Source organism: Pyxicephalus adspersus, chromosome 4, assembly GCF_032062135.1.
Source record: "Pyxicephalus adspersus chromosome 4, UCB_Pads_2.0, whole genome shotgun sequence".
Lineage (NCBI taxonomy): Eukaryota > Metazoa > Chordata > Amphibia > Anura > Pyxicephalidae > Pyxicephalus > Pyxicephalus adspersus.
Genome location: NC_092861.1, coordinates 127,885,556 through 127,910,194, shown reverse-complemented (window position 1 = coordinate 127,910,194; position 24,639 = coordinate 127,885,556). Strand labels below are relative to the sequence as shown.

General features: G+C 35.2%; 1 protein-coding gene across 1 annotated transcript in view; it reads right to left on the bottom strand.

Annotated features, from left to right (window-relative positions):
- Positions 1–24,639, bottom strand: part of KIF16B (kinesin family member 16B) — a 196,429-nt gene that overhangs the window by 17,365 nt on the left and 154,425 nt on the right. Inside the window, exon 25 of the mRNA XM_072409599.1 lies at positions 4,125–4,208. Coding sequence (XP_072265700.1) covers positions 4,125–4,208 — 84 coding nt within the window. The remainder of the gene's footprint in view (positions 1–4,124; positions 4,209–24,639) is intronic.

The window sequence follows — 24,639 nt, the reverse complement described above, 5'->3', positions numbered from 1 at the left end:
AGGGTCGAGTGCTTTTTCAGTTAATTTAATTTGCGGAGCTACAAATTAAATCCAGATTTTTTTTAAAATTCTCTTTGTATGTTTGATAATTCAATAAAGCACGAAGCTCTACTAAGTACCATTTGCACCTTAACAGCACACATTCCAAAAGCAACTCTTTCTACGGGAAAAAAAATATAAACTTTTGTTCCCAGTGCCAGGCTTTTGGCAGCTGTAACTTGAATCTGAGCCCCTAGCCACCCTTAAATGGTTATCTTAACATATAATTTTGGGACCTTGTTACACTGTGAAGTCTTTTTATTACCTGTGTATTCCCTGGTTCCGCATTTGAAATAAAAAGCAATAGCAAATGTCCCTGACCGCTACATGCAGATGCTACTGTGGGTTATCACACTGCTGCCATTGACAATACTGCCATCATTACTCAGATAAGTAATGGCCATTATTAGGAGGTTGGAGCATGTTTTGAGGAATCCTTCCCTTAAATCAGTATAAATGTTGCCACTTTCAGACAGATTGTAGGAGCTATTCAACAGAATGGATTTAATAATGTGAACATACCTAATTACATGCAGAAATCATATGCAATATGCCAATCAAGAAATTACTGTATAGTCCCCAATCCTGAAAAAGGTAGGTTTAAGTTTTCATGTATACAATTTTTGAGAAAAACAGCAGATTATTTCCCACAAAGAGATGAGTGCTGGTATGTCCTAGTACAATTCCCTATATAATCCTTGACATGTGAGGCCATCTCACTACAAACATTCAAATGTAGAAATTCAGATGATTACAAATGTATATTAGTGACTTTTTGATTTTTGTTTTTTTAGGTAGGTTCACTTTTGTGCTAAAAGTATTTGCCATGCCCATTCTCTTCCCTAAACAAAGTTTGTTTAGGTTCAGTGCCCTAGTACATCCTGCTGATCCCAAAATGAAATGTAGGTTAAGGTTCACTCATTCCAGGGGTTAAACTAAACCCTCTGATCACTAAAGTCCCTATTCCTTAAACCCCTTAACTAAAGCAACTGACCCTTTAAGCTTCCTAAAAAAAATCAGCTAAATAAAAGTCCCAAACCCTAAACAACGTACACTAAATTCTCTGAAATCTTAAGTCTTCTCCTAAAGTTCTCATGTCAGGAAAAAGCCAGGATTCCCATGAACATCATGGACCTGATTATTAAAGCTCTTTAAGGCTAGAGAGAATACACTTTCATCAGTGAAGCTGGATGATCCAGCAAACCTGCAATGGATTTCCTTTGTAAGCTCTTCAAGGCAGGGTCCTCTCCATCTCTGTCATGGTCTGTATTCGTCTTGTCTGTATTCGTCCCCTATTTAATGTACAGCGCTGGGTATTATGTTGGCGCTATATGAATCCTATTTATTGTTATTATTATTATTGATAATAATAAAAATAATAATAATATTAATTATATTAGTATAGTAGTATATAAGTAATTTGCTATTTTTTAGCAAATGTTTTCAATTCTGGACCAGATCTATTACAGGTTTGCTGGATTACCCAGCTTCACTGATGAAAGTATAACATCTCCAGCCTTGGAGAGCTTTATTAAATCAGGTCCTATTACCTAAATTGCCATCTGTCCTAGAAATATTAGGATCCAACAGAATACAATCAGGAGATAACAAGGTCCAACATGGCTGATTTAAGGTTTAGTCTCAACTAAAATCTATGCTATTCTCACCAGCACCAACTGCATTAGAAAACTTCAGATTTCATTGTACCTGGGGCATCCAGGAAATAGAAGAAGTCTGATGTCTTCCTTTTGTCTGCCTTTTATGAAACAAAAGTTTATACTGTTTTGTAAGGAAATTTTGATGGTAAGTTTTCATTACTGCCAACACAAAATGGCTGGGCTTTGGAAATGCGGACTGTGTCTTTGAACTTAATCTAGAAAGTGCTTTATATTAGCTTTACTCCAGAACTGGTGACAGATTGATGGGTGGGAATGAATATGCTATACAATTCACAAATGTTTGTGCCTAGAATCTTCATAGCAAGCATTATACACTTTAGGCAGCATTCATCAATCATTATTTTTTTTTATTTATTATAACCACAGTACTTTAAACAATGGACATGTTCTTTTCAACTTTGAGCAAACAAACCAAAAAAAAGAACAACTATTATTTGACTCTGACATTGTAATTATGTTACACATAAATCCAATCACTGCGTCATTGTAAATAACATATAAATTCCGCAACACATTTTCTCTAGAGAGAACAGTCTTGTAAATTGTGTTCCCATCTAATATTAATTTTATAGTTGCGTGTGACATTTAAAATGTCTGTAGTGACTTATGTCAATTCAGTTCATGTCAATTGGTTTTTTTTCAGAGAAGTATATTCTGCAGTAATTCAGCCTGCCTGACATTAAAAAAATCAGCAGTGTAGTCACTATGTCAGTGTAAAAGCAGAAGAATTACTCCAACATTGGAGACCTGTAGAGATATATCATACTGTGATTGCACATAAACAAAGATTCATTACCAGGCATACACAAGTCAACACCTAAGGTTGCAGAATTAAAAACAAATCAGTGTCAGGCTAGTTTACAGGGAAGAAGGTAAATGAGAGGGTGGTAGAATCTTAATTGATTTTGTCTCTGCATTAAGAGCAAAAGGGGAGAGAGAATAGATCAAAGTGAAATGTGCCTTTGTTAGGTTACCAATGCAATTTTAGATAATGCTTTCTGGCAAAATACAATGTGGGAGTTCGCTCCATTAAAACAAAACTTTGGTTCTGACTTTGGTGATAACCCCCTGCTGAGTAGGTCACATTATCTACTTTCCTTTGTTTGATTAAAGGATTTTTGCTTGAATCTACTGATTCGATGAGTCAGACAAAAAAAAAAAAAAATCTGACTTTTTACCAGGAAAGTCTGGAAAAAAACAGGGTCATCTAGTGATTAAAAGTTTGTAATATATCAATAACAAAATGTCATTTCCTAAGCAAATTGTGGGTTAGAGCAAATAAATATAATGATGCAGACTTTGAAATGTCAAATGCTTCATTTCCTAGACAGATAAATGATTTAGTGTCTTGTTGTGTCACAATTCTAAAATTTTCAGAAGTCCCCTGGACTAATTAAAGCTATCACCCACTGATGTTGCTCTGATGCCAGCAAAGATCCAAATGACAATGAGGAAACTTGTGTGCTGTCTACCTGGGACTGTGGGATATTATGAAGTGGAGGGAATGCTGCTCTGAAAGGTAAACAGACAATGAAGTCCTAGATGCTAGAACTATAGTAGTTTATATTACACAAAGCTCACAATGGACTTGGTTAATATGGAGTAGTTAAAACACCCACATGTAGAATTTTCTGTCTGTTTCTTTAACCTGAACTGCCACAAAACAATAAAATGATGCATTCATGAAACTCATGAGTAAAGCAGACCCTTTGGCTGAAATGTTGCACCTTGATACATAACTTGGCAATGCCTGACTCCAGACATATCTGAAAACTCTCTTATACCTATGTAAAGACTAGACAGTCATCAGTAAACTTAGGAGCTTTAGGTATACACAGAGATCAGACAAAGATCTTTCTATGTTTCCCTATGGGTCCTTCTTCATTTTCAGCTTCATACAGTGGATTTTGTATTACTTTTCCATTGGAAGAAGCAGTTCAGACACCAAAAACCAAGTACATGATGGTGGGGGTAGTAAGAATAGGCACAAAAAGAAGACCTTTTTGTCCAATTGTCATTCTGTAAATCTATATCGGGAACGTTTCCATCTGAAACATCTACTCATTTGGATTTCTGCATATAAGCTCTTAACACACCAGGAACAGCATAGGAGATTCAATAATAAAATGAAGTAATGGTAACATGGCAATCACTTTTCCTTTGCGTGAATTGACAAAGTAAGTCTAAAATATCCATTATGCACCAATTACAGTCATTTATACAATATATGCATAAAAAAAGTAAATTGAAAAAACAGGTTCAAAATATTCCAAATTAAACTTCCCATTGTTTTGTTTGCAAAATATAAATATGTAGAGCACACAGCACTTAAACTAATAAGACACACATTCTATATTATAATGTTGGCTTTTGAAACAAATAGTTTTGAATAATATTGAGATGTACCTCTAAATGAGCTCTGCGCTCAGCAATCACTCGTTCATCCTTGTTTCCAAAGAGCTTCTTTGGGGGAAATTCTAAGGCAGCAAGCTACAAAAGAACAAGAGAAATTAGATTGAATTGGTTTCTAAAATGTGCACTATCACAGAAACTTTTTTTCTATCAGATTTCTTTTTTTTGCTCCTACATATGTTATTAAACCATAACCTCCCTAGACTGCCAACAGAGTATATAGTTAGTTCATGAATAGATGTGTTTTAATACACAGCAAGGAGTGCACAGTAAGATTTTAGAAGTTTATAGATTGTTCAAAGCTGATACAAGCTGTCTACAATGGCACACATGGCCGCTCTGGGTACAGTATTCGTTCATGTTTTTTTTTTTTTTTTGTATTTTGTTCCCTTTGAGCAGGAGTTTTTATTTCCTATATGATGGATAAAGAATTATTGCACACTACACCCAATAAATAGCCAAAGAGCAAGCAAGTGATATTTTAATGATTCTAATATTATGACCTACTGTACATAGAAAGTGTTGGAAGTCACATATCTCAGGCGATATTATTAATTGGCAACTCAAGCTTGTTTCATGGGATTCTTTTGAAACTTTACATTTTTAATGTAAATGTCCCCTCTAAATGCAAAATAAAAAAAAACACAAGATACCAGCTTTTACTTGTGTTAGGCCTTATTGAGTGTCCTTCTGTTTAGTTTCAACTTGTTACAGGGTCAAATTTATATTGTGACTTGTGAGCTTAGCACCACTGAGAGAAAAAGAAAGAGCGAGATGAGGAAGAGGAGAAAAAGAGTCTGGAGATAGAGAAGAGAAGAGAAAAGAAACAAGAGTGTGCCTTTACAACTCACTGAGATTGTCTCATTGGAGAGTGGAATGGTGGTTGGAAGGACTTCAGAGAAAATCAAAACCTAGAAACAAAGTGAAACTAAAAAAACTATTAAAAAACCTTAATATGTAAAAAAGCCCTAGTATCACATCCTCATATACCTAATTATCAATTCATGACCTTAAAGGACAACTGAAAAATTGTATTATTATATTTAAAGAACAGAAATGTAAAAATCCATCAGCTCATCACTTGGGAAACTAGATCTGTAGTTCACATTTTAGAATGTTTGTGGTAACTTATATTTTGGTTGTACCACACAGTTTGGAGATCACGTAGGTGTGCTTATTATTCTTGATTACGAATTAAAATTTACTAAGAAAGAAAATCATGGTGTCCCCATTTATTTACCTGTCAGAATAGTGGGGTTTAAAATGCTAGGGGATTAAAACTATTAAACACATTAGAGAGGTAACAACCTACAAAAAAATTAAATGAATATTTCAAGAATGTTTAGTCTCAATGTAGAGATCCATTAATATAGATTTTTTAATTGAAGTGAAATGGGAAATGGTTTTGCAACATGCTAATAATGTTATTGTATGGTATATTGTTTATGAAAAAAAAGGTTTCATAACTTTTTTTAAAACAAATTTTCATGAACGAAGCATGAAAAAGATGTGTTGGTATGTAGTAGGATGCTAACAATTTAAGGGTGTACTAAGTGTAAGAAACATGAGAAGATATCAAAAAGTTTGTAAAATGCAGCAGATGTCTCTGAAGGAGTTGGATGTTGACCAACAGACATGTTGGCCCTGTGAATCCTGAGAGTAAGGTAGCTGGTGAGAACATATGTGGATTGCTGGAGTGTGGATGCTGTTGTGACTAAAACTCTTCTAATAAATCTAGGAGTAGATGTGGAAGCTGTGTTGAAGTAAACTAACAGAATGTGTTAGAAGTTATCTTCTTTGTTTAGTAATCAAACATTTCTTAACTTGAAAACTAAGCTCTATCAACTGGCAATGAGAGCACAATTCATTGAGATTGTCTCATTGGGCAGAAGGAATGGCATTTGGCAGGGCTTAACCTGGAATGAGATGAAGTCAGAACCTAACAACAAAAGTAAAATAAATCAGAGAGGAGCTTTCTGGATAATAAAGGTAACAATGTGTATCTTTAGGTGATTTGGGGTGGTTACAGGTATAAAAGGTTTAAAAAGAAGCAGTTAGATTGTTCTCCACCATGCGCATTACGATGAATTCTTGGTTTAGCTTAGATGAAGTTAAACAAAAAAAGTTATATATTTAACAAAAAGGCATAAAACATTGTTAAAAAAGCTAAAAATAATACAATGTATTAGGAAAATTTAGGCAGGAATATAGTTAGGAAAAAAGATACCTGTCTATAAAAATGATTCATAAAACAAAGCAAAAAATGCTGCTGTGGAAGTATACACTGCAATCCCTAAGTTTTTCCATATCTTCTCAGGCTGACAACTTCAAGACATAGTAGCAGTATAGTAAATTTGATAAAGAGTGTTGGTGTAAAGTTAATGAGGGCTAAAATTAAACATGTATTAAGGGGATAAATCATTCCTAGATGCTGATAATTAGAATTAGCACAGATCATATATTCCCTTATAAAGCTCCATGTTAATGGCTCATAAAATGAAGGTAAAGCAAAAAGGGCAGAAGGTGGAAATAAGAAAATTACTGCACCTCAAGTAATAGAAAAGAGAGGAAGAAAATAGACAGAGAATACCAATACATTGGTAACTTGAGATCTAAGCATTTTCCAACAATTCTTTTTCACCTTTGTGCTTAGGGGGCCTAACCTGTTCAAAGAGGCTACTGTGGAAGATGGCCATGATAAAAGTACACATTTCTAGAAGCATATCAATGAATCAGTTTGTCTTCAGCGCCACCGTATCAACATTTGGCACAGAAGTCAGGAAATATCTGCTTCCATAGCAGTCATTTCCTTTTCTGATGATACATCCATTAAGTACCCCCCCACCCCCCATAGGTTCCCGCACATCTAAAAAAGCATTCACTAGGTTTTACATTTACTAGGTATTACATTTACTAGGTATTACATTTGGAATGTGTAACTTGCTTTTTCCAAGTCAGTGCATCACAAAGTACAGCATTTACAGAAACCATATGACAGCCAAGTATGTAGCATGTTGGTACAGCCTACATATCTTTCAGCAAAAGATTCTTTGGTATAAATTGCAGAGGCAAATTAAAACCTGCCCCATCAGGAAAGGCTTCTTTTCTATGAGAATTTTCGAAACGTTTTACACAGGTGTTATGAGATCTGTTTCAAGCCAACCTAAAACCCTACTAAAAGTTAACTTTCATTCATCTCATTAACTTTTACTGTATCTATTAGTTTCAAGCTACAACTTAATACAGCAACATAAAGATCTAAAACTTAATGTAAATCGTAAAACCCTGGGATCAATTAATTACATTCTAAAAGTCTATAATAAAATACATATAAGAAACCACAAATTGCACCCATAAACCCGTTAAATGTGTGTGAAATGACTTGTATTTAAGAACCAACACCTAAGATACAGAAAGATGTGGATGTGGATTTCAGAAAGAAAACCGGATATTTTGCTGGAAATGAAGACCTTCCTAGTATACAATCACACACCAGTGCAGATCCTCAAAGTTAGATATTTAACATGATTAGGTCAGTTTAAAGATGATGAAAATTTGTAAATATCACCTACTCTAGTGCTGATTGAGTGAGTACTCAATATGCAGAGCTTTAATCCTCCAAAACATGCCGGCACACAAAAGCAGACATATAGGTTGGTATTCTGCTTGACTGATTTGCTACTCTGATGGTACCAGCTCATGTATCTATAGGCTGAGAGTGCTTTAAGAAAATACATAAAAAAATTAAGGAAGATTACATTAAAAAATGAGGTGGTATGGAAAATCAGATTGTACCATGCAATTGCTTCCAGGGCCAACTGGTAAACTAATCCACAGGACCCCATAGCACCATTATAATGCATACCGGCTAGCATCTAATGTGTAAATATAACACTTAAGGTATTTATAATCATTCAAAGAGATCAAAGTACTTTTCCTGACAATGAAAAGCAACTTTTTTTTATCAGATTGACAGCACTTTCTTTGTTCATGCAGCATCAGCGTGTTATTGGGCTGTGATGGTGGCCCAGAGATGACAGCATCAAGTTGTTTGAGATCACAAAAATCTGACACAAAATCAACCAACCTCTGAAGCCTCACTCCCTGTGTATAGCTCTAGTTGTCATGTTGCATTTTGCACACTGGGGAGGAGGAGACTAAAAAAGTGTTTTCTTTACCTGCAACAGACTGATGATATAGCCCAGGCAAAGTCACTTATTCCAGAAATTAACAACTGCATTTTAAAATGCAAGGTGAATACTGCTGCTGTATTTTATGAACTATCAATATAATTTATTTACACACTATTTACCTCTTTTATGAGTTAACTGTGAAAAATACATGGGTTTTTAAAAATTCCTCATTTTCTAATGTCATAGAATAGCTTTAAATAATTCTCTATATTTATCTGTCTGGGATTTTTTTAATATGAGTTCTTGTGAGTGTATTCTTTTATAAAGATATTTTAGCAGTAACTGGAGTTCCTTTAGTCAAGTTTCAGTGATATACTTTATTTCAATAGGAACCTCTGTGGTGGACTCCAACTACTCTGTATTTAATATGCTAATGTATTTTCCCCATTGACTGAAGGAAGGCAACACACACGCCACTTAACCACAGAACTACTAGCTAGGAAGCTGATGCTCTACTGTATTGGCCAGTTTAAACAAAAGACAAAAAAATGAAAACAATACGGATTTATTTATTGTTTTTATCAAGTAGCTATAAAGTAGTAGCATAGCGTGCAAAAAAAAAAATCAGGAACAGGAACTTTACCAGTTTAAAAATATGAACCACATTTTTTGGTAGTTTTAAAACAAAAACAAAGATTAACTACATGAACAAAAACAAAAGCAGGAAAACCTAAAACAGTTTACATATTAAACTTGGAATATAGTTGTAGAGCAAAATAGCTGTTAAATGCAATCCAAAACTAACTCAATGTAGTGTTCTTCTAAGAAACAGAATTGCTTTTTCCAGATCCTCTTTCATAGAAGCTCTTAAATCTGACTTGATTCTTTTTAGAGCTGAAAATAGTTTTTCAACACTGACTTGCTGTTACGGTTCTAGCCACATCACTAATAATCTCGGGATAATCAACGATGGCTTCTTCTACAGTCAGTTTCGATGAGGGATCACACTTTTCCACTTCTTTTAATTACCGTATTTTCTGGCGTATAAGGCGACTGGGCGTATAAGACGACCCCCCACTCTAACCAATCAGTTGGGGGTCGTGTTATACGCCCAGTTCTTGGGTACTAAAGATTGTAAACCTACAAAACTGCTTGATTTTAAACCTTTAATATTGTAGAGAGCTTTTCATAAGTAAGGTAGGTGGGTCCATTTTCTGAATCTGTCCTTGAATCAGCAATCAGATTTCAAGACATGAAGTAACATTCAAAACTTACTGCTGTCTTCCGAAGCAGCTACCTTGAACAGGGCATTGACACACATGACATATGTCAGCCCTGTTGTATATGAATGACAATCTGCTCTGTTGAAGCTTATTTCCCAACCATCTTTTGATGCTGTTATTCTTGACTTTGCTTAGGACCTTTCCCTAATTGTCATCATCTGGGGCTTGCCAATCAACAGCCTCTGCCTGCTTTGCTATTTGACAGTGACCCCATCTCAACATCACTACAAATGTATTTAAATTTGATCTAGTTACATTTCTTTTTTTTTTTTTAGTGACCCTGACATGTTACCGGATATAAATCCACTCAGTGATATGCTGCTGAAAGCCTGTCCATTTCTGGCTTCCAGTTTGCCTACAAGCACCAATGTTGCTTTTATTGCAGTCCCTGCGCAGCTTAAATTAAGAAGTTGTTGAATGCTCCAGCAGGCACAGGTACCCTTTTGCAATCTGCAATCAGATATTAAGGAGTACTGGCGATGCAAAAGAAACCACTCTCTTCAACAGATACATAATACCATTTTCAAGTTATTTTTCTACATAACATTTTGAATAGTAGTAAATATGTGTCCAATTTTGAACACAGCTGTTGAACTCTGATGCTGATTGATGATTTATTTCTAGCTTTCATATACAAACATATACTGCACAATATGTATATTAACTGCAAATTACCAGAAATCTCTTTTTTCCAGTAAAGTTTACATTTAAAGGACAAATATAATAAAATCTTAATACCTCTGTGATTGACAGGCCCTTTTCATACTTTTTCAGTTAAAAGAACCAACATTCCTGTTAATTACCTCACCTTAAACAAGGCAATGGATTATAAAAGTTTTGTCATTTTTGACAGATAGTTCAAATATAGCTAAAAGAAAAAAGGACAGTAAACAACATCTATAGCCTTAGGAAATATGTGGATTTACTTTCTTGTGAGGAATGAAAGAAGGAACTTTGCTTACTTCCATTTCTTGAAGTCTAGACAAAGTAATGTAAAAAATAGGCTTACAGTTACTTAAAATATTACTTCCCCAAAAATGTAAAACCATTGTACATTACACAGGTCAACAAAAAATTGATTTTGATAATCATCAGAAACCACAGCAAACGTTTCTAAATCAGTTTTTCGGGCAGATTTCAGATGTTTTTCCCTAACACATACAGTTCCTAAATTATGAGTACTAATTTAGTTAACATTGTACGTGCATGTATTTTGTACTAAAACGTAGGTACCATTGAAGTGAATGTAAATACATTTTCTGTGTGAAGTAAAATAAGGCGCACTGTGGTATAGATCAGTGTCTGTCAGGTACCATTGTTTCTTCAGAAATGCTTAGAGTATGATTTTCTAGTGTACTCTTTGTCTGGATTGTCGCGGTACAGCATCCAGTAGTAGTCAGCCATCATACTTTAATTCCAGAAACCTTGGTAGCGGTGCTCCATTAACCCCAATAATTCTTAGGCATAACTCACCAAAATATGTCCAATATTTAATAAATGTAATAATAAACACAAAAATCTGTTAAAAAAAGTGAAAAATTTAATACAACTGTACAGTAGCATGAAATATATTTGTTATATATATAAGTGGGAAGCCGCCGGAGGACCCGCAGGGACGAGAAGGGCACCGGGGGATGCCAAAGAAACAAGGTAAGTAGGTTTTTTTATTGTTTTTTAGTATGACTCAGGATTACCCCTAGGGGGGGTTAACTGAATGTCCTGGTGAAAACCTTCTCCTTGTTCGTCACTCACTATACCAAGATTTTCCGGGAAGAATTCTAGATGTGAGTGCAAGAAATGTATTTTTAATGACATGCGACAACCCAGTTTCTGGTATGAATTAAGCAGATTCTGAACTCCTTCCTTGTATGCAGGAGACTTATGGTTGCCCAGGAAATTTTCACACAGCCACTTGAATGCATCCCAAGCTTCTAGCTGAGCTGCTGAGAGAGATTGTTTGAAGACATCATCCTGCAAAACAGACTTGAGATCTGTGGCCCTATAAATATCCCTTTTTTCATTTTGCACTGCTTATGTTTTGAAACTTCTCAACAAGGTACTGAAAACCCATGGAGTTTTGATTTACCCATGGTCTTTACAAGGTTCTTTATCAAGCCCAACATGATTTGGATAGGTGGCAGAAAAATTTTATGCCTGATCAACCAGAGGCAGAAACTTGAGACTGCTTGTTGCAGGCTTATGGGTATCTCTTGGTCGCCAATCACACTTGACATAATGGTCTTCCATAGATTGGCTGTCCCACAGGCATAGTAAACAGCAATATTTTGTAAAATCTGATGACTTTTAGATCCCCACAGATGTTCCACTGGTGTGTTTTATACTGAATTGCTTCAAGTAGTAACTTCATGTTGTCATAGGACTTTAGGTTAATGGAATGGGCAATCGGTAAACTTGGTTTGGAATTACCATTATGTAGTAAGACTGCTTTCAAACTTCTTTTAGAGGAATCAATCAAGATACGCCAATCAGATGGAACACGCTCTTGTGCCAAACTGTTAAAGAGTGTTTATATCATGACAGTAGCACAGTGAGCCATCACTAGTGAAGAACGTTGTCAAGTTATGATTTAGTTTTCTCTAGTGAGTTACAGTTACACCCTTTGCAAGCAAGTGCTTCTGTTTATGCCTTGAAGCCACAGTTCTGCTTTGTCTTTGGAGAGATTTAGATCACAAACAAGATCATTCAGCTCTGCTTGAGTAAAGGTCTTGAATCTTCATCGGCCAAGTAGTCAGGATCAGATGATTCGGGGTTGTAACTGGCTGCAATGCCAGCGCAATTATCCTGGTCATCAAGTGGACAGCTGAAATATAATTTGTATACCTTTTTAAGTTCTGTGGTAATTTAGCGATGTTGTGCTTTCGTTGTGAATGAACCACACAGAAACAGTAACAGAAACTGTCTGGATCATTAAGGCAATGTCTAGGCATAATGACAAATGAAATCAATCGCAGTTAGAGCAGTCTCTAACCTTAAAAAAAGAAAACCGTTGATAAATGTTGTAATATGTTAAGGCTATTTTTAACGAATTTCACACAATACATAGTTAGCTGCAACACAAAAACAAGAGCGAGGAGCACCCTGCTCAAAAGGAGTGCACAGTGGTTGTTTCTGACTGGTTGTTCATCAATTTGCCTTGGGGACAGTTTTACACATCAGATTTTCATCCAGGACAAGCACATGAATTCTTGCTATAGTTTGTGTTCGTACAGTATAGTTCATGGGCAAGAGTCATTTGCCGTGTGCATGTAGCTTAACTGTCTAAGAACATAAAGGCAGTTCTTAACAATACTACTTAGGTGTACATTAGATTAGGCTGGGGTATACATTCAAAATTTAGCTTCCATACCTTTCAGAACATTTGGTGAGTTGATAACCTCCTGTATTGTACCCATCTATGCTTCACTACATGTCACTTTGTTTCCAGCTATCTCTGTGCAATATATAGAACACCTTCCCCTACCTTAAAGGTAACTTGGTTGTCAATGCTGCTCCTTCACAGTAACAGTATGGTGAATGTGTGTCACTATAGAACAGAGGTGTGTTATGGTAGGATCGCCAGATAGAAATAAAAAAAAAAAAAAAAAAAAAAAAGAAAAAAAGCCTAAAAATAAATAAATGCAGCCATAAATTTTAGATCAGTAAGGTGCAATATACAACATTCTTGGGTTTAGAAACGCAATAAATATATGCTAAAAACATACACATTTTTTAAAATTCTCGCCCGGATAAGAGAAAAGTTAGCAAACTATTATTAGAAACTGGAGTTCCTTAAAATAAAAAAAATAAAATAGCAAGGGCAAAGCAACTTGCTCAACAGAAGGAATATTTGCAATTTACTCTTAAATACTCCAGCCATCAAAAACTGCAAATTTTAAACTGTTGTATGTACTTGCCTTGCATCCTAGCAACCAGTTTGCAATTAATAACTGTGACAAATTAATCTTTGCAATTCTTCGTTGACATACAGCTATTAAACCTTAATTGAAGTAAACCAGTTGAAGCTAGATGCATATTAATGTTTTTCGAATCATGTATATTCATTTATTTTAAAACTTATAATCTGTATATAAATAAAAAATAAAAAATGCCCATACATGCCTAGCAGAGGATTTAAAAAAATAATTCCCAGTGACAAGTTAGCTGTTGAAAGAAGATACACCACCCAAGAAGTATTAATATTTATTACCGATATGAAGGCCAGTCAGGAGAGAGTGATAAAAATCCACATTTACATGAAGGAATTCGAGATAACTCATATCACATTTTCCAAGAATTAACTACGTGTGAAATGTAGCTGGCAACAGCAACACTGAATGTAAGAAGAATGAAAAGTGTTGGCAGGAATGCTTGATTGGGTAAACTAAAGTATTAGCAAGATAAATGTATATATAGCAAATTGTTTGATTTGTTCTTGAGAAGCTAAAGTATTGGCAATAAGACTACTGCCGTTACCATTCTTTGTAGAGAAGGCTGCTTTCTTCATGAGGGTTTCACAAATTTTGAATATGTTGTTCTGAAGACAGATGACATGTGGCGGCAGCTTTATGGAAGAACGGAAGCTTTTTAGGGATCTGGCCACAGTGCATTACAGGATAGGACACCCTTTATTGACCTTTTTACATGGAGGAATCCCTGAAGTAACTTTTAGTTCTTAAGAAACCACTGCTATAATTAGTATATAGGCCATTGGGCAAAATATTACCCTTACAGATAGCACAAAAGATCATTGGGGTCAGTTAAACTGACCTTAGAGGCAGAAATTGCTCATTGCTCAAGGAACCCTAGAAACCTCTAGAAGAACCCTAGGGTTTCAGGGTTAAGAAAACTGGGTTGCGATTTTATTTCATTTTATTGTTAATAGGCTGTGTCTGTTGCAACGAACGCTAGACATGTCATAAAGATGGTTTCAGACAGTTGGAAGGCAAACTTACCCAAGGGAAAGTAAAGGTTAAGCGCTTGTCATCGCAGTACATATACAATTGTTGTTTGTGATTCATTCTACACCGGGCTCTCACAAGCTAGCTTGTAATTAATCAATCAACTATGACCATAATTGTGGACCAAAGAAACATAAAAAAGTTTAAGCAGCAAGACTGCTGGACTTTATTAGATGTAAATATGTTGGAAAGGCAGAAAAGAACATTCTCCCTGCAAGCAGATCGGCTATCCTGCTAGCCAGCATCTATAGCAGAGCGCAATAAGCTCCTGCTTACACCTACCATGAGCAAAGGAAGAGAGCTTTTTCAGGATGAGTAATGGCAAATATATGGTATATATTTAATTCCTTTTTCTAAATCTAAGTATTCAAGAAAGGATTGGATGCAGATGTTGATGTCATGGGTATACCAGTTGAGCTATTTGGGGATTGTAAGTTTTACAAATTGGGAGGGTAAGACTACCTGCCTTGTCACGGCCTTCTTTTAGGGAACGTGATGGCATGTGATAAAATAAACTGCAAGCATGTGTGGGTGCTATAACATTGCGATCATCCCGACCTAGCCAAAAAATGGCATCACCCATGACAGAAGGAGAGAAGTGAGTGTATTCAAAAAAAAAAAAATAGATCAGGCAGGTAAAGGTTCCTTCTCTTTGCAGAAGGGTCTTGCCTGATCAGTTTGTTAAGCATAAATGTTAAGGATAAATGTTTAGTTCTGCTTAAGAAACTGAGGTGACAATTTTTTTTTCATTTATGAATTCATATTCTGCACCCTCTTACAGAATCCTCATTAATGCTGCCATCACTCAAGGGAACTCCTAATTTAATATTCTTGTTCCCTTAAAAAGTAGCTTAAATTATCTAAAAGCAATACATTCCTTACAGAGATTATTGTGAAACCTGATAAAAAATAAGTAATTATTAAGTAAAAAGTATTTTTAATTTTTTAATTCTTCCCGTTTTCACAATGTAATAATCTTCCACCTCTAATTGCATTCAATTTTATGTTAGTATGGTATTAATGATGCAGTATGAGAATAAAGCTGGGAGCAAGCTTTTTGATAGAGGTTTGAAGCATAGAATGAGTAAATAAAAAGGGAATACATAATATATACCTCTGTGTAGTTGCTGAAATACAATTGCCATGAGGGTTATCATAATGAATCTCAGGTAATCCCTTATCAAAATGTCAGAAATCATTGTGAACGAGACTATTTTACGTAGAAACCCAACCTGAATCTGATGAAAACCAATATACTGCATGGAGTTCATAGAGTTAAAAGAAAGCTTGGATTTTAAATTGACAATATACTGGTAATAAACATCCAGCAATATCATATAGCCATGTGCAGGAGTTATAAAATCTCTGTGATTGCACTTGAAGGCTATAACAGCATGTTCATAAATACAGATTTAGCTGTGGAGCTCATTGTGTTTATTAAAGAAGACGTGGAGCCGAAATAACGACCACAAATAAATCCATAGCATATAAATGTTATGGGCACCAGACCACTTAAAAGAGATGGTCACTCTTTGTTAAAGTCATCACTGTAGTGGGACACTTCTGGATGCAGGATCTTTGTGCAAAATCTGGATGCAGAATAAATTTACTTCAGTACTAGCTCCCAGATGCGGGTAGCCCAGCGAACCTTTGAAAACAGCATGTGAGAACATGCTTGTGTTGTGGTATACCTTTTTTTTTTTTTGTAGAAGTCTTTCTTATTAACTGGCTTCTGGCATTGTAGTTCAATAAATCTTGTGGAATATGTGGTCAATTTTAAAACCAAAGTAGCAACTTTGACAATGGAATGCTTGTAATTCCAAAAACATGCAGTTGGTTAATTGGCTTTCACACAAATTGACCTTAGACTAAAAATAAGGACATATGACTATAGTAGGCATTAAATTATGAGGGACTGCTAATGATGTGACTATAAACTTTGCGCAGCTTAATATGTCGTCACTATATAAATACTGGATAATAATCTATTAACAAAAGAACAGTTGTGTCCACAGCATTTGTTCATTTTTTTTAAATCAACCAATCCACGTCTTTCTTTAACTTTGACATCATAGAAAGTAAACACTACTAGAATGTCAATACTGCATAAGTCTAATTAATACAAATAATTTTAAATTTTAATTTCTGTAGTTATATCCGGAGAATAAAAGTGAAAAACTTATTTTTTCACATTATTAGTATTATTATTATTAAACAGGTTTAATATAGTGTCAACATTACGCAGCACTGTGCATTAACCTCCCTAGCGGTAAACCTGAGTGTGACTCGGGGTAGAAAAAAGTTGCTAAAAGTGGTAACTCCGAGTCACACTCGGGGTTGGAACACCTTTGGAAGGTTAGTAAATAGAGCACTTTTTTTAATTAAAATGTATTTGTTTTTTAAAATGTTTTTTTAAATGTTTATAAATATATAGATTTTTTAATTTATTCAATTTATTGTTTTTAATGATTTTGTGTTTCAAACTTTATTATACTCATAATATTATATTATACTGTAAAATAAATTTTCATGAAAAACAATGTACCGCTTTTAGACATATAAAACCGGAAAGAAATGAACCGCTGGGGAGATTAAATAGGGGTTGCAAATGACAGAAGAATACAGACAGTGACACAGGAGGAGAAGACCCTGCCCAGAAGAGCTTACAATCTAGAAGGTGAACACATAGAAGATTCCCACAAGGAAATGTCCAATTACCTGTGTTATAAATAGACTTTATGCATATGATGCAGAAACACAGGAGGTGTTACCACTTTATAAAAACTTCCAACTTGTATTTGTAGATATTCAGTAGAAGGGCATTTCTGTAACTCATAAAATCCTGCCACATTAGCAAGTATTTAAAAACAAAAAACAAACCTATTTTGGTAAATTTCACATCTGTTGGGGTTCAAAACCCAGACCCACCACCATGAAGGGAGAATGAACAACACAGTGCGCTCTGACTAAAATTATTAAAAGAATCTTGACCAATCTGAAAGCATCAGATTTTAAAATGAAGGTAGAGTAAAACTTGTGAATGAATTATATATTCATCTATCTTTATATACATTTTCCAATCATTCTTTACACTGAGGCTAGTACAATTCTGAGAGTACAATTCAGTTAAATAAAGAAGAAATCCTGGAACAATAGCCTGTGATTGCCTAGTTGCAGCTCTTGTACAATCACTTATTGTTCATCTTTGATTTTTAGTCCTGGGTTTCTTGCCAAGTATCTTTTAGTAGACATAAAATGTTTACAGTGATGAGACACACTAAGATAAGTGCACTGTACCAATTAAAGCTCAGAACATCAGTACGATTCTAAATGTACTATTTACCATGCTGAGATCTCCTGCCTAGAGTTTCCACATATACAAAGGTTTCATCAGATCTAAATTCAGTATGTAGAAATTAGGCATAAAAATAACATCTATTTTGATCAAAAACTCTAAATAACAAGAAAAGTTAAAAAGGGTAGCAATAATGTGGACCTAACATGTTTTATGATGCTAAAAAAGATCCTGATACTGTATATCATTAGTTTTTAAAAAATGTGCATTTACAAATTTTTCGTATGATATTGATGCGTTGTGTATAAAAAAAATATCCAAATCCACCATCAGCTACCAAAAGGTTATCAAAGTAGTTAAAAGGAGGGACTGAAGAACTAAGCTAGCACAGACAGTAATTAGATGTTCCCAGAAGTGGGCTATGGAAGGAGGAAGAGGGCTTCTCCCCTAAGAACACATCTTGTTACCATTTTTGCTAGTCATCATCCAAATTATGCACTTTCTTCTTGAATTGAGATGCAGACTTGGACCTAATCAATTATGAGAATTTCAGTGACTGTTGTCTTGATGAGAGGAAACTTATGTGCCCCCCCCAAACATCCAATATAATGGTCATGGCTGAATAGAAGCTTAATTCTACCCACCTTGGATTTCTGGTGACATTATTTTTAAAAAAAAGCCATCTATTATCAAGTAACTTCGGGACCAACCATTTAAAAAACTGGTCTTACTACTAAGAATGTGCTCCAGGAATATATATATTTTTTTTGTTTACGTGGCTTCTGTGGCTCTATATGAACCTTTACTTTATGATTTATCACAAGGAACATGTCACAATGCAAATCCTGCATGAGTAATGATTGATGGGTAGACTGAGGTAGTGGTTGATCTGATATCAGATGTCATTGATTTTGATATGAAAAACCAAACAAAACAACAAAATAAAAGTAAAATAAAAATTGACAAAAACTTCTACATCACCAATTACCAATAATATAGATACACGAAAAAAAAGGAGGAGATTGGATACACGTATCTCATATATACTTGGCAAAAAAAAAAAACAATTATTAAAAAGGTTTAAAACATATTTATCCATACATTCAAAATTTTGTAAAACAAAGATAAAGTTCCCCTAGACTTGTGGACATATTTAAAAGGTATAATCTGATTAAGCGATCCAACCATGAACAGTAGGAACCTCTGGAGAAATCCAAATCTTCACAATTTCTCCAAGAGCAAGAAACAGCAGCCTATTAATAGTTTTTAATTTAGAAGATGACAGCGGGAGATTTTTCATAATATCCAGTAAACAATGTGGTGGACGAGAATATCGCATAACATGAAACATAGATAAAATGTACAGAACATCCTCATAAAATCTGTAAAATTTAAGGCATCTCCAGATTATGTGAATAAAATCTCCACATAAATCATTAGTTCTCAGTGTAGCTTGATATCCTTTTTTTGGAGGCAAATAAGTGGATCAATCCAAAACAAGTGACTCAGACACTGGGTGTAATTTGCAGAAACCTTTGGAATCGATTTTAGGATTAACCATTGATCTTCTGTCAAAGCTCCAAGATCCTCCATCCGGCACCTTATAACGTGCATCATGAACACACAAATACTTCTCTAATAAAGTAATATAAATAAAGAAAAATAGCCTCTTAGTAGTTTTAGGAAAAGAAATTGACTATTTAATACAAATTGAGTAATGCACATATCAAGAGGGTATTTGGCCATTGAAGTATGTCTAATCTGCGAATATCTATAGAAAAAAAAGACAGGCAGACCAAAGTCTCTATTCAACTGTGAAAAAGATACAAATTTTTGATCTGAAAAAAGATGAGTTCCTTTTTTTTTTCAAAAATATACATCCTTTTAAAAATAGTAAACGGATAATCACGATTATTTCTTAAAGATGTATATTTTGTAGTGGATAATATAGAAAAAATGTTTTACTATAATACTAAACTTTTTTATATGTTGGATGCTTAACAGACCGCAAAATGAACAACTTATTCTTTTGGAACAGATTGTATTTATATTGACAAGAAAGACTTGCATAGTTGAAGGGCACCGTCTCAGTATTGTATCCCCCACAATGGCAGTTAAAAGAATAAACACATAAACAAATGTCCAAAGAGGAAGAAGCAGGGGGTGAGGTGTGTTAAATAGTTAGATAACCTGGCCAATAAAAAGGTTAAGCCTTCAGTGAATGTCAGATTCACTGCTTTATAAATAGTGCCATGTGTGGTATTCAAAAGTGTGAGTATTATGAAAGTAATTTTTTTTTCCATCCCCTGCAGTCCTGGACAACACAAACATTTTTGTCACTAAGTTTTGTTTGGGGCATGATATATGTGAACTGCTTTCCCTAATAAAAGATTTTTATCTTTTTTTTTTTCTAGAGATAATTTAATGATGCTGACCTCACTCTTCTTCATTGCAGTTAAAATAATACAGCTTGGGCAAGGATAACTCCCTGACTATGACTGGAAAGCAAAGGAATAGCAGCACATCGATAAGGTCATCACTTTCACATAAATTGTGTGAAAGGTTGTGTACACACCTACAATTTTCGTTGCTGGAAATTATCTTTCATGATCATTTCCAGTGACAAAAGAGTGACAGATGAACGAACAACCTCTTTACACATAGTGCTGTTCTGTGGAGGGGGAAGAATAAGTAGGTGACACCCTGTGGCCAGTCATGGGTCCATCAGGACCCATCATTGGACGGCCGCTGTGTACATTTCAGATTCTCTCGAGATGAGCCCAACTGTACATATCAGGTGAGAATCATCCCATGTACATGTGTACATAGCCTTGGACAGAAGGCACTGCATAATGAAGAAGTGCTGAACGACCTGACGGTATTGGCCCTTTCTTTCCAATTTACAGCAAACCTAATCTTAATATTATTATTATTATTAAAATTAATAACCTTCAAGAAATATTAAACTATAAGAACTTCAACACAGGTTTAATAAAAACCTAAATGTAAAAAACGTGGAACTAGTACATCTCTCTATAGTTTTACTTTATTATAGGATTTCCTATTTGTGAAAAAAAAACAAACATATACAGCATGATGCTAAACAATATGAATGATCTAGCTACAAAAGACCTTTGTGACTTTGAATGGATAAAAGAGCATAACACTGGATGGTAAACCTGTTCTATCTTCCATAATATATTCTGCTTTTTATTTTTTTAATCTATTGGGTACTGCAACATTAAGTTTACTGCATGCCACAAACTACTGTTTGTGCTTCTTTGTAAACTTTATTTATAGGGCTAATGAATCAAGATTGCATTCACTTTAAAAAACCCATCCCACACTTCTCAACAGCTTTTTCCAAATCTACAATAATGAAAACCCATCAGAGGTCAGTGTATGCTCTCTACCGCTGACTGGTTCTATACACTCTGAGCAATCAAAATTAATGGCCGATCCCACTGCGCCATAAAAGCAACTGTCACAGAGAAATATGATTGTACACAAATAAGAATTTATCCTTGAATCTTTGATTTATTGTGGCTTTAGAATGCAGGCTTGTTTAGCCGTGTTGCGGTATGAAGAGTGATGCGGGAGAACAGTCTTAACGTGGGTGCTTAAATGTGTCATAGGATAGGTTTTATGTCTCCTTTTACTACACTTTTAAAATTGTTATTTCAAAATGTCTCCAAAGAATTTCTGATACAACTGTAAAGATAGAAGACAATATTTTTATTCAGGGCCATAATAGGACTTTAAAGAGTACTTGGGGAAGCAGGTTTATGACATCCAAGTGTTACATGGATAACAATACTCCTGGAGATTGGAGTCACATGAATTTTGGGGAAATGTTTGTGATTTGTTTGCTTGTAGCGAAGAATCAGGATAGGGCAATATTGAAATAGCTGGCAAGTTGAACAAACATTTTAATCTCTTTCTATATGTCAGGCCTGGAGGATTAGACCAATCAATGAGAGATAATCCTCTGCTACAGGAAGATCTGCACAGCACACATTACAGGTGCTGCAGACCCATAAAATATAAATGCGGCAATAGACGACTACCGAGAAAATGACCATTTGATACGACTCTTGTGAAATCTGTGGAATTGTACTTTTTGCATGTGTAATTTATTTATAAATATAAGGGTATGGCAATAATAAATAGTTCGTTCATTAGAGTATACAGGACCATTTACCTAAATACATAAATTTCCTCCCTAGTGGTTTGATTTCTGTCTTAAAATATAATAACATAAAGGTATGAGTATATTAAAGTATGAAACACAAAATCATGTAAAATAATAAATTAAATAAAAAATATTTTGCTCATACTATAATAATATACTGTAAAATTATTGTTCATGAAAGACAATGTACCGCTTTTACACATATAAATCCACTGTATTCCATTCAATACAGTTATTTTGTATTGAATGCAATACAAATGGATTTTGAATTTCCCGCCCCGCTGGCAACGTGCGCCGACGTCACAGGGAACTGTCCCGGTGACTCATCGAGTGCAGAAGACGCCGGAGGAAGAAGACAGAGATTGCGACGATGGACGACGTGGGACGCCGGTGGATCAGGTAAGCGCTGTATTTACTAACCTTCCCATAGGTTTACCTACCCAGAGTCTGACTCGGGGTTATCACTTTTAGCAACTTCTTTTGACCCCGAGTAACATTCGGGGTAACCGCTAGGAAGGGTAAAGTGTCATACTGAATAAAGTGATAACTGCATCATGGTTTAGTTGCCTATGCAATAAAAAGAAGAGGTTCAGTCCACCTAAAAGTAATGTTATAGGTGGGCTGAATGAGCCATGGTTCCTATATACTTGTAGCTGTAATCCAGAGAGTAGAATCTCTCTGCCATAATTCCCAGCTCAGTTCCTGTCCATCTGGGAGTTTAGGGCAGCCTTTCTCATCATTTTTAACATGGGGAACTCCTAAAATAACTTCTGGTCTTTAGGGAACCCCTGCTTTAATTATTACATCCACAGCTCACAGTATTTTACCATGATGGTCAGTAGGAAGAATGCCTCGTACATTGCTGGCCATTGGGAAGAATATATCACCCTTACAGATACCCAAAAAGTTGGTTGTCATTGGTGGCAATTACAAAAATTGCTCTTTGCTTAAAAAACCCCAAGCAACCTCTGGAGGAACCCTAGAGTTCCACAGAACCCTGTTTGGAAACACTGTACTTAAGCAGTAGGGCTCCCAAGGTTGCTAGGGATTCTTTGTGGATGGTTGTGGAGCTGGGGACGTTTGACCTCCCATTTACTGGTGCCTGCATAGTTTAGAGACAGTAGCATGACACCAGAAATCATTTTATCAGTCTCTAGGGAGGCATTTAGGCAACTAATGTGAGGAGCACATTCTTTCAGCTCACCACTAAGGTAATGGGCATTTATCAGCTTGATCAAATCAAGAACTTTTTTTGTAATGAGGTAAGCTGTATTGTCTGCATCTCATTGGTAGGCAAGCCTTAGAATGGATTCACAACCTGTTTCAAGTCTTATGCATTTTAAATTACACCCCCATGCACTTCAATACTGCACCTATAGTGGAATACAGAACCAAATTACTGTACATTGTAATGTGCTACATTAGGAAAAAAAGGTGCAGGTATGTTTACAGTCCGCTCTGTAGTGTAACCATTAATGCAATACACCAGTAAGTAGGTCCTTATGAGAAGACTGGGAGTCATTGAGACAATCACACAAGCAGGAAATGCTCTCAAGGTCGCCATGCTGGAAAGAAGATCTTTCAAAGATCCAAATATACGGCTTGCTTCTTTGTGTTTAACCCCATAGTAAAAAGCGATCATTTGTTTCCTCAAATAAAAAAGGGGATAATTACCATTATGTGAAAATGTGTTGCAAAAGCACTGGGGAATTAGAAGATTTTCAAAATGTTATTTTATCTTTGCAATCAGCAATGAATATGTATTAGAATACAGCAGATAATATGATAAAATATTATAAACATACATAGGATGTAAAGATAAGACAACATCATCTTCTTACTTATAAAAGTATAATTGGCTACTTTAGAGATCAGACATGCAGAAAAGTTGTAGTTAAATCAGTTAGCAAGAAGAGTGACAGAATATCACAGTTTATAGCTTTGCTCTCCAGTAATCAGTGAAAATATAGAAAAGTGACGTTTTCACCCCTGCTGTCAACAGTTCATTATTACAGAATAAAGAATTTGCTATAACCAAGAGGCATACATTTTTAAAAGAATAATCCACACTATAACACGTTGGGCCTATTTTTTTAACGCTCTCCAAAACCGGAGAAGATAGACTATCATTGGGGAACCTGGGTGTTTCAGCATAACTGGAATGGATTACTTAAAAGTCATTTTTCTATTTGTTGGCAAAAGTTTTCAATCCTTACCAGATCCATTTCAGATTTGCTGGGTCACCCAGGCTCAAAATGATAGCCTATTTCTCCAGTTTTTGGAAAGCTTTACAAAAAACAGGCCCAATAAGATCATATAACATTGGCTGCTCTCTCTAGCTACAGGAGCTGCTCTATCAAGGAACCTAAACATTAGTTTTAGCAAATAAAGTGCTCCCTACAAGATAAAGAAATATTCAATACTGAAACTGGGTTAGGGGAATTATGCATTTTGCATGGAGGATTTAAAGCTAAAGTTAACTAAAGTCCAAAGTGAACAAGGCAAATGAATACAATGTATTTTAACACAGTAGGTGACAAAAACAATGTTTTAGACTAGGAAGTGCTGCGCACTATATTTCCTTCTATCTCAGACTTAAGCTGCGTACACACTTCCAATTTTTATCGTTGGAAATGAACGACGAACGA